Genomic DNA, 12,246 nt, shown 5'->3' with positions numbered 1-12,246 from the left:
TGATATACATGGGTAATGTTCTGTAATGCTTAGCCAGAAAGAATCCACACGATCAGTAAAATTGGTCTCACTGCCAATGTAGAATTACAACACAAATCAATTAGTTCTTGTTTCTACTGCTATCGATCAAAATCTTCAGCTCTACCGGAAAAATCAAAAGATGTCATAATCCAGCCTAGGTTTGTTGTGGACAGCAATGGAAAATAGTTTTTAATTTTTTCTTCCAGGTTCACAATATGCTTGGCAATCAATTGTTTCAACTCTGCTTCATTTCCCGAAACCATATTCTGGAATATAGGGTAGTTCAATAGGTCTAGTCTCAAAATAGAGTACTTCCAAGAACTGAGTTTCCTCTGGAAAGCTTTAATTTTGTTTGTCGAGGTAATTATACGAGGCCTGTCTAAAAAGTATCCGAACTTTAGCCAGAAAAAATATTTCAAATACCTGACGGGGTTGGGACCCTAATCCCCTTCAAAGTAGGCCCCTTGTGCTTGCACACACTTAGCCCACCGATCCTTCCACTGCCGGAAACACCTCTGGAAGTCTTCTTTTGGAATGGTGTTCAGCTCCATCGTCGCGTTCCGCATTATCTCTCCTCTACTCTCAAAACGGGATCCTTTCAGTGGTGTCTTCAATTTTGGAAACAACCAGAAGTCGCAAGGAGCCAGGTCTGGAGAGTAGGGAGGTTGGCAAACGGTTGTAATTCCATGTTTGGCCAAGAAAGTGTGGATCAATTGGGATGAATGTGCGGGGGCGTTGTCGTGATGCAAGTGCCAGTTGTTCACCGTCCACATGTCTGGTCTTTTGCACCGAACTGCATCACGGAGTCGCCGGAGAACATCGTGATAGTACTCCTTTGTCACCGTTTGTCCTTCTGGTGCGTATTCGTGATGCACAATTCCACGGACATCAAAGAAAACAGTCAGCATCACCTTGATTTTGCTTCGCACCTGCCGCGCTTTCTTCGGCCTTGGAGACTCGGGATGCTTCCATTGCGACGACTGTCTTTGTTTCTGGGTCGTACCCGTAAACCCATGACTCATCTCCAGTTATCACGGTGTTCAGAAACCCAGGAGCAGTGTTGGCGGTGTCCAGAAGGTCCTGTGCAACGTCACGACGGAGGTCTTTTTGTTCCGGGGACGACAACTTGGGCACGAATTTCGCAGCCACTCGGTTCATGTTCAAATCATCACGCAAAATTGCATGTGCAGAATCTTTACTCACTCCAACCTCTTCGGCAATCTCCCGCACGGTCAAACGACGATCTGCCATCACCAAATTTCGCACCCTCTCAACAACAGCTGCATTCCGAGCAGTTTGGGACCTGCCACAACGCTGCTCACTCTCCGCTGATGTTGCGGCCATCTTTGAATCGAACCACTCCTTAATTTGTGTTACACCCATCGCATCTTCCCCAAACACCTGCTGAATCTTACGAATTGTTTGACTTTGAGAATCACCAAGCTTTACACAAAATTTGATGCAGTATCTTTGCTCAATTCGTTCAGTCATCTTGCGAGAAAACTAAATCCCACAAACACTTAGAACAGCACCTTACTTGGCGACCACCAGCCAGTGACTGGCACAAGCGAATGCGGTGAAAAAATTCAAGCATGCGCATTACGGTTCCTCCTTCCACCATGCACAGTGGCACTGCCTTAGAATCACTACTTTGCGCGGGAAAATTTAAGGTCGGATACTTTTTAGACAGGCCTCGTATTCTCTTGGCGTCCTTGTAGTGACAAGTTTAGGTCATTCAATTTTGTTAATATGTCTGCAGTTTAAAACACCAACTTTCGTCGTTCAAGAATGTAGTAAATAAAAGGTGACCCTCTTCAAAAAATGCATGTAACTCCTCCTTCAGTTCAAGAACTCGATTTAAAACTTGGTTCCTTGATAACCACCTTACCACTGTGTGAAAAAGTAAGGTCTTATGGACTGAATCCATATCATGACAAAGTTTATCAAAAATTCGTACTTTTACAGGACAAGATTTTATAAATGTCACCATTTGTACAGCGCAACTGAGCACTTTAGACAACTCTCCTCCAATTGTCTTCGCTATCAATGCTCCCCTATGCAGAAAGCAATGTATAACTACTGTTTTTAATGGATTTGCATTCTTTGTTCTGAAAACATATCCTTTATATTTTCCCAACATAGATGGTGCTCCGTCAGTACAAAAGGCACAGCAATCACACCACGTTAAACATGAATCTGCTAAGTAATGACTCACTCCTTCAAATATGTCACTCTCAGTCGTTGTGGTCTTCAGTTCCAAGAAAAACAAAAAATTGTTCAATAATACTTGTTCCATAAACAAAACGATCAAATCCAAGTAACTGGGCTTTCTTGTTTCTGTCGATACTCTCATCTACTTGAAGAGCAAAGTGCTTGCTTGCGTTAATTTGTTCAATGACATTCTGATTTACGTCCTCTGACATTTCTGCAACATGTTGATCAATCGTGTTATTGGACAAAGGCACTTTAGAAATTTGCTCTTTAGCTTCTTTCTCAAGCATGGTTTCAACAATAACCTGATAAGCCAGTCCAATTAAATTTTCAACAATAGTATGTGGTTTCATCTTTACTGCTATCAATTCAGCAACTTTGAATGAAGTGGTTACCTGTTATTGATTCTCATAATAATATTTAATTATTTTTTTTACAAGACAAAATTTTGCAGCATGTTTCCAAAATTTTGCAGCATACTAAAATGCCATAGCACACCGGTTGGGAATCCCTGTCTTAAGTTACGACTTGACAGTTAAGAATCACTCTTAGAAGTATATATTTTTTTAAATTTTACCACATAGAACAATCATAAAAACTAAGCTAACTACTATGAAATAAATCAGTTCTGTTAACTTTGTTTGCTGTAACAATAGGAAATCAATGTTAGTGTAGCAATTATTATTTTCAACTGCTATAATTTCCGTTGCAATCACGATAGATTCATGTATTTTTTTTTTCTTTACAGATTGCTGGATTTACTTTACTGTAAAATATCTCATGTAACTAGTGTTTCAAGTGTAAAAAATATTATACTTATTGTTAAAAAAAGTTGTGCATTTTATTATTAATACTCGCTTATTAATTTTATAGTAAGTTAAGATTATGTTCTGAGAAATTCAAGCTCTAGCGTGATAAATAAAGTTTAGTTATAAACAGGAATCACTTCAATAAGTTAAATAGTTTTAGAGTTATCACTGTGTAAATTTAGCTAAGTATCATAAAATCAATACTCAAAGAAATAAGGAATGAAATTTGAGCCTACCTGGGCTCTTTAAATCTGCAGCATTGCACTAAAATGTTTATTTCTCGAAAATTATCAAATTTACATGAAACAACACCACCTTAAACCTAAAAGTATTAGAGTAAAAAATTTTCTTTGGTTACTCTGATATCTTTGAGTTTAATAATGCTTTACATTATACTTAGGTGAATGACTAATAAATCCATCTCAGATTGTTATTTTTGTAGATGATGAATGAAATGCCATATATTTACCTGAAGTGCTACTACAAGTCATTGGAACTGTGAATGAAATCACTATACCACATTATTGGTACCTAGGTACACTGTCTTTCATTTATTACCAGTCATCTCAGGTCTGGAGAAAATCTGAAAGGCATTGTTGCCGACCTTTAATTCTTTCAATGGGTGCTTACATTTTGGCACTGATATAAATTAGTGAATGTAAATTCTTTCCATCTGCATTTCCTTTACTTACTGCTGAAGTATTCCCATGGATTGTAAAACGTTTTAAAAAATGGAATTAGAACAGTTTCATATGTTCCATCTCTAAGCTGGTGTTGTTTAATAGGTTATTTTTACGACGCTTTATCAACAGCTTAGGTTATTGATGCGTCTGAATGAGATGAAGGTGATAATGCAGGTGAAATGAGTCCGGGGTCCAGCACCGAAAGTTACCCAGCATTTGCTTATATTGGGTTGAGGGAAAACCCCGGAAAAAACCGCAACCAGGTAACTTTCTCCGACTGGGAATCGAACCAGAGCCACCTGGTTTCGCGGCCAGACACACTAACCGTTACTCCACAGGTATGGGTTCTAAGCTAGCAGTTAAAAATTCTGAGTTCCTATTGACTGAAAAAAAAAAAATAAGTAACACTCGTGCTTATTCATTCACACCTGAATTTAAAAAAAAAAAAATTGCCTCCCTAATGTGTTGTAGGGTTCAACAGCCAAAATTTCTCTTACTGATGCTGAAATGATGAGTGAGATTTTCATATTCTCCCACATCACACACGGGAGAAAAAGCTTACTTGAATCATTGAAACTAACCTGAAAATTTTAACACACTACATAACAATCTTATACAGTAGCAGATGAAAATATAAAATAATTACATAATTAAAATATCATTACTGGTCCAGGAATCGGTATAAGGATAAATTGTTTAATATGTTTTTAACTGAAATTGTATTTAAATGATTAAAATATGATCATTTTCATTCCTTTAACGTGTTTCTTATTTATATTGTACCCAAAAAATTAAAATATGGTCATTTGGCCCTGGGAGCATCCATCTTTGGTGCAAGGATAATTTGTTCAACATGTTTCTAATTAATCTTAAGTACACTTTTTAATAAGTCACTTCAACAAATGTCAATATAGGGTGGAGGGTGTATGAAGATAATTTTTTGTGTAAGCCCCATTGTTCATTATCATTTACATAAATACATATTTTTTTTTAAGAAACACAGGAAACAAATATAAAATTAAGTAATAAGAAAATGTGTAGCTTACGGAATAATTATGCTTAATATGTGTCCGAATATATTTGTAAATTTATCTCATCTCTCACTTTCATTTGACTTCGAAATAATATAGTGCAAATCAGACATCAGTCCCGTGTTTGGTCTGGGAGAACACGGAAGTTCCAATTTTTTATTTTGCTGATATGAAACAATTCTAATTACTGAATTTCTTTGTGGAAGTGCTACTACAATTTCTTAATTATAAACTACGGCAACTAGCTGTATCACCACATAGCTGGGTGGTTGAATTGGGTTTCCTCTTGCTCTCCTTCATGTTCTATTCAGTACTGGTACTGGGCGGTTATTCAGGTGAAGTAGGTGAAGTGCCACTTCTAATAATACTAATAATAGAGAAGGATTACTAATAACAGAGAAGGATTAAAGCTGATCTCCAAGGCTGGGGGCCATTGTTGAAGGGCCGTGAAATTTTACAGTATGTACTACCTGACTTGAGAAAAGTGTCCTCAGTTTAAGCAGCCACCTCCGCAGCGGTAAATTAGCTGGCTATATGTTATTTTATCAGGAATGCATGCCACATACATTCGTAAAGTTTAAAAGTTGTTTTCCGCCGTGTGTATTATTTCTTCTCATGAGTTTGCCAATTTTGTTTGAGCTCTTGTACTTGAAAGTTTAACGCCCGCGTAAATGTATACATGTGGTTTAGTACTTATTAACTTATTATTTAATATATTTAGAGTATATTAGTGATAAGTGTATATAGTGTATTAATCCTACATCATAGTGTATATTGTATGTTTAATTACTATAGTGTTATTATTCAAATACTTAAGTATCAGTACATAGAAAATATTGATAAATGAGTGTGAAATATATATCCCGAAAATGGCATGGTTTGTAATATATTAGAAATGCCATTTTGTAGACTTAAATATGAGGATGAAGAAGATGTTATAAATTCTGGATGTCTTACAGTTCCATTTGTTCTTTGTTTTAAAAGGTGCTAAAAATAGAGAAGTTGTATAAAATAACTAAAAAAAAAAATATTCCGATGAAAGAAGCTTTTCTGTTTGAAAAGATTGAAAATTTCACTCGGAATGCTACATCATAGAAGAGACTTTCATCATTAGCTCCATAGCTTTGCATACAGATATACTGTCCACCCTCAGTTAAACTCAGACATTTTATGAAGACATCATCGACAAATTTACTGCTTTACAAGACAGGAGGATTGACTTTGTATGCAAGAAAGTCGGTGAGTCCTGAAATAAATTAATTTTCTTGTTTGCATGTGATCTAGAACTAGTAAAATTGTACTTAGTTTACGAATAGTAGACCTGCTCATTATATTAGCAAAATTGTTCATGCATTTATGTATGTGAACAGCACTTCATCTATTTTCTTTACGACGAGCCGCTACTGACCGGTACCTCCCTCACACGTGCTTTGGTCACATTCAGAGGATGGAAATGCTTTATTGTACCATCTGTTATACCCTTAAGATTTTCTAAGCCTGCATTTGTTGTACACCTTGCATTACATTGCATGTCTTGCAATGAAACGATCAATATTTTCTATCCCCCCTTCGACTGTCAGAATGATAATAGTGAACATTATCCTGATGTAATAACATAAGTTTGTTTTATGACAATAGATTAATTATATTCATGTTACTAGTAATTTTTATGAAATTTCAATGTCATAGCAATGATAAACTACCGTTATTCAAAACTGATTGTTGAACCTAGCAGTTTTCCGTTTTGTTTACTGAAACCTAGTTAATGGACTAAATTGTTTCGATTTCTTGGTAGGAAAATATGGAGTTGAAGTGACTTGTAACTTGATACAAAAGATTTCTCTTCTAAAGATGAGAAATCCTCACTACCTTCACTGTATGTGCTCTCTTAACTTCCATTTTTACTTTCCTCTCTCCTTCCTTGAAGGTACTGTAAGGGAAGACTTTAAGAGAGGGGCACTGGTCTTTTTGCAGAATTTAAATCTGTACCATATTGCTTGTTGGACCTTATTGTATGCAGGATAACTTAACTGTTGAGTTTTTCATTTGTCAGACCAATTTTAACACAGGGCATTACATATTGGACTATTTGGTATGTGGGCCTCTTTTTTAAGACATTATGTTAGTGTGGACTTTTTTTTTATGAACCTAATCTCTTGGTTTTTTTTCTTTTACTTGGTTATTTAACAACGCTGTATCAACAAAGAGGTTATTCAGCATTCATGGAATTGATGATATCGAGAAGAATTTGGGGAGATTAGGCAGAGGATTAGCCATATATTACCTGACATTTGCCTTACAGTTGGGGAAAACCTCGGAAAAAACACAACCAGGTAATCAGCCCAAGCAGGAATCGAACCCGTGTCCGAGCACAACTCTGGATTGGCAGTCAAGCGTCTTAGCCAATCGAGTTACGCCAGTGCTTCTTATCTCTTGGTAACTTAATAAATTGTGTCATGTAATTTACATGTTCCAAAGTTACACAAAATTGCAAACATTTAACTATTTTTAATAAAACAACTATCAACTCAAAATTGCTTTCTTTCTTTTGAACTGTGTTATTTTTTATGCAGAGAGAGAGAGAGAGGGAGAGGGGAGAAGGGGAAGGATAGGGAGAGGGAGAGAGGGAAAGAGAAAGTGGGAGGAGGAACATGTAGGGGAGAGAGGTAGGGGAGGGGAGAGAAAGAGCAGAGCAAGGGAGAAAGCAAGGAGGGAGGGAGAGAGAGAGAAATAGGGAGGAAGAGAGAAAGAGGGAGGTAGAGAGAAAGCAAGAGGAAGAGGGAGTGACAGTGAGGAAGGGGAGGAAGGTGGGGTAGAGTGGGAGAGGTGGACGGGGAGAGGATGAAGGGAGGGGAGAGCGAGAGGGAGGGAGGGAAGGGAGAGAGAGAATGAGAGAGAAAGAGAGAGAGAGAGAGAGAGAGAGACTAAATTCCCTTCAAAAATCATTGATTCAATTACAGTCATCTTACTGTCCTCTGCAATATAAAAAGAACAATAAATATAGAATTGTAATTACAATTATCATCTCATAATTTCTTAGTAATTTCTACAATTTAAAAGGAATATTAACTACTTACAATTGCAATTACCGTCATCTCTACACTTAGTAGTTAAAAGGGATAATAAATAACTATGATTTATAAATATCACATGCTCCTCACCTCTGTAATAACTTATGTTTCCAAAGACACGGAGGAGGCCGAGAATGTGGATGGTGATCTTTACGAGGTTTCTGACCTGTATCAATTACACTTGCATCATATGGCTCCAATAATGGTACAATTCTTACACTCTCTTTTTCTTCTTTCTCTTGTGACTCATATATGCGGGAGCCGTCAGTTGATATTCCTGCTACTTGACTTGAAGATTCTACACACCTGGGAGCAGTCTGACCTTTATCTTTATTTGAAACATGAGTCATCACAACAGAAGATTCAGGAGGGCTCAAATATTTCGTAGAGTCAAATCCACGTTCACTAGAACTACTGGAACTAGCACTGCTGCTACTGCTTGATGATGCCATAAGCTTTTTTTTCTCACCGCGAATTTCTTCTATTTTTTTAGTAAGATGTGAAATTCTTTCTGAGCATTTTTCTGCATATTCCGAAAAAAATTCGGGAAATTTAAAAGTTTTATATTCATCTAGACTCATATCTGCAATGATTGAAGGAAATGGAGGAGTTTGTATGTTGAATTCACACAAATTTCCTTCACATCTACAAGAGCTATGCAGTTGATCTCCTTTATCTATTACATTATTTCTGTCAACATTTTCAGGAGTTGATACACTCTGATTTTGTGTACCATGGAGTCTGAATTCACTGAATGAATATGAGTCTGACATAAGAGAATCACGTGTAGTTTGCAAAGGCAAAAGTGTATTTTTCGGTGAATGGCTGAGTCTATTGGACACAACTTTTGCTTCTTCTCTCTGAGTGTCTGTCAGTATTTCTACAGTATCTGTAACATCAGTTTTCAAATCTCTATTTATTTCAATTATTGTGCTGACTTCAAATCTTTCCTTTTGCAATGGAGTATTCATAACAATATCGTTTCTCAAATCTGGCTGTATTGTACTTCTTATGTTATCTTCACTTGTTTGTTTTTCTACTTCAGACAGTATAAGAGAGTCACTTTTTAAATTTGAATAAGTTTGATTTCTCGTGCTTTCTTTAACTGTTTCCTTTTGCACTATATGATCCATAGCACGACCAGTTTCGAAATCTGTGAATATTTCATTTCTTGTCTTGCATTTAGCAGCTTGTTTACTTGTAGATCCCAAAAAGTTGTCAATTTTCAATTCTGTATATTTTTTACTTCTCATGCTATTTTCACTTGTTTGCTTTTGTATTCTAGTATCTAGAACATCATCACTTCTGAAATCAGTGTATAGTTTACTCCTTTTAGTGTCTTCGACTGTCTGCTTCTCCTGTGTAGGACTCGGTATTCTGTGAGATACGGTATCTGTGACATTGTTAGTATTAGTTTCTGTATCCGGTGTAGATACGTCACTTGTACTCACGTTCAGATTTTCAACACTCTCCCTACTCATAACCAGGAGTCGTGATATATATATTGCCAATGTAGGATCAATTCTGCTTGCATTTTCCATGGTTTTCTCCTTATAGTTACATATGCTAGACACGAGATTTCGTATGTGAGATAGAGATAATTGATCAGGTGGACTCAAATAAGTTGTACTGACTTCTGAAGAATCCTTAGCCTCTCCCACATCCTTATTAATAACATCGCTCCATTTTGATCTTTTTATATAGTTATCTTCTCTCTTCTTTCCTCTATTCTTAATGGATTGCACTTTCTTTTCTTCAGATCTATGGCATGCTTCTGTTGTCATTGTTCCTTTTTCGCTAACATGTCTACTTGTCTGCAATGATGGTCTTTCTTTTTCAATAGGCATTTTATCTGATAGTTTGTGTTTTTGTTTGCATAATTTTCTGCCGACTTTGTCATGTTTTTTTGTTTTAGGAGAGGTTTTTGGTGAACTTTCCTTACTGGTTTCTGAAAAAGTCTGCTGAAATTTCTTTTCTGTCAATTCAGATACACTGACTATAATTTTCACTCCTTCATAAGATGCTGAGTTGGAGTCATTGTTCTCTATGCTTGATTCTCCACTGTGTCCCTGTGTTTTAGAGATTGACATATCAAAACTGTATTCACTGAGAACTGTGACTGATTCTTCTTCATCTATTTTAGGCTGACTTCCCAAATCATGTGCATTTAATTCATGTGTCAGCATTGTCTGGACTTTAATACGTTCATTTTCCTCACCTTTGCTGACACAGTTATCTTTCTTTTCACTTTCTGCATTCTCCTTACTTGGTTTTTTAGATTTCTCTGCAGAACCAAGTTCTTTTTCTCTGCTCTCGCCAATATCATGTTCAACTGTATTTCTTTTTATCAACATTTCAACATCCTCTTTCTTATAATTCTCATATTTATCTGAACTCCCTTCTGGTTTTATATGTTGCTGAGTTTCAATTAGAGTCTCACCATTGTTAGGGTCTCTGATCTGTTCATATGAAGACAATTTATCATAGTTTTCATCAAAGGAAGATGATGTTCGAAAAATATCATTTTCAGAAGTTGTGTGATGAGAAAGATTGTTGTCAATATGAGGAATCAAGTTTCCCTGAGTCAAGTTGCCTTGCTTTGCCAATTCAGTCATGAGCAAAGATCGCTGAAAGTTAATTCGTTTCATCAAATCCTCCAATGTATTTCTCCTGCTTTCAGACTCTGCCGTGTTGTCTATTACAACAGGCTCCTTTCTGGACGTAGCTACATTTATAATGTTTACTGGCGAACTTCCATTATGCACTGATGACAGCCAATCAGCAACATTCAATTTAGCTGGACTGTCTTGCACTGGGGCTTCCCACTGAGGTTGTGAAATAACAGATGCTAAACAGAGAAACAGAACAGTGGAATTTATGAGATTATGTAAGAGCTGAGGTACATAAAGAGTTATCTAAGCACAAAAATAGACACTAATTAGTAATTAAATTTGTAACCATGATTTCTCCTGTTAAATCAAAATCATACAATAGCTGCTGTTTCTTACATAAAATGAAGTGATTACCGAAATGGTATTGATAGTATGTCCTCAAACTCCATTATTTAGAGAAATTAAATTGCGATTTGCAAAAATGTAACTCCAGTCAAAATCTTCAGACAATAAATGTAAGAGCTTAAAATATCTACACAAAATGTGCAAAATTAACATAACCCTAGCCATCACGAATATATATAAAAAGGAGATATTTTTATGCAAGAAATTGTATCTACAGTATCATGCTTCCAACTGAAAAATTTTCTTCAGGTAAACTTAAGACTTCAAAATATTGACACTGATTGATTTGTAAAATTTACATAATCCTTGCCATTAAAGCAATAGAGGAAAAGGGGACTTCAATTTTACTTTTCTGTAAAAGCTGCAACATGTACAGTCAAAATTAATTCCTTGCCACAAACAAATTAAAAGCCAGGAAAGACCATTCAACCAGAATGGTCATTCATTCATAGTTTTCTGCTCAAGGGCAAGTCTTTCACTGCAAACCCAGCTTTCTTCAATCTTTCTTATTTTCTGCCTTTCTCTTCGTCTCCGCACATAATCCATATATCTTAATGTCATCTATCATATGATATCTTCTTCTGCTCTGAACTTTTCTCTCGTTCACCATTCCTTCCAGTGCATCTTTCAATAGGCAGTTTCTTCTCAGCCAGTGACCCGACCAATTCCTTTTTCTCGTCCTGATCAGTTTCAGTATTATTCTTTCTTCACCCACTCTTTCCAACACAGCTTCATTTCTTATTCTGTCTGTCCTTTTCACACACTCCATTCTTCTTCATACCTACATTTCAAATGCTTTTAGTCGCTTTTCTTCAATTCGTCATAATATCCATGTTTCTGCTTCATACAATGCCAAACTCCACATAAAGCACTTCACCAGTCTCTTCCTTAGTTCTTTTTCCAAAAAATCACAGAAGATTCTCCTTTTTCTATTAAAACCTTCCTTTGCCATTGTTATCCTCCTTTTGACCTCTTGGCAGCAGCTCATGTTACTATGAGGGTGGATCGGAAAGTAACACACAATAATTAAAAAAAAAAAGTTTAATAGATAAACAAAAATAAAAAAATACACAAATGAACTCACATCTTTTAGTTACTTTTCTACATAGGCGTCAAGTTTCTCAATACATTTCTTCTATCGTGGTACCAGTTTCAGTATACCCGGTTCATAGTAGTCCGTTCGGTTGGAGTATAGCCATCTGTGGAAGTTGATTGCACTTCTGCATCGGTTGCAAAGTGATGGCCAGTTACGAATTTCTTCATGGGACCAAACAGATGAAAGTCTGATGGTGCAAGGTCTGGACTGTATGGTGGATGCTGGATCACCTCCCAACCAAATGTGTTGATTTTCTCATGAACAGAAGCCGCAATATGGGGGCGAGCATTGTCAGCATTAATGTTAT

At 36.4% G+C, this 12,246-nt stretch overlaps 1 protein-coding gene across 2 annotated transcripts in view; it reads right to left on the bottom strand.

Annotated features, from left to right (window-relative positions):
- Positions 1-12,246, bottom strand: part of LOC138705013 (uro-adherence factor A-like) — a 134,266-nt gene that overhangs the window by 19,785 nt on the left and 102,235 nt on the right. For both annotated transcript variants that reach the window (XM_069833552.1, XM_069833553.1), the window contains one exon: positions 7,917-10,674. In XM_069833552.1, the coding sequence (XP_069689653.1) occupies positions 7,917-10,674 (2,758 nt within the window). The remainder of the gene's footprint in view (positions 1-7,916; positions 10,675-12,246) is intronic.

This window comes from Periplaneta americana, chromosome 8 (genome assembly GCF_040183065.1).
Source record: "Periplaneta americana isolate PAMFEO1 chromosome 8, P.americana_PAMFEO1_priV1, whole genome shotgun sequence".
NCBI classification, from domain to species: domain Eukaryota; kingdom Metazoa; phylum Arthropoda; class Insecta; order Blattodea; family Blattidae; genus Periplaneta; species Periplaneta americana.
This window is presented reverse-complemented; position numbering and strand designations above follow the sequence as displayed.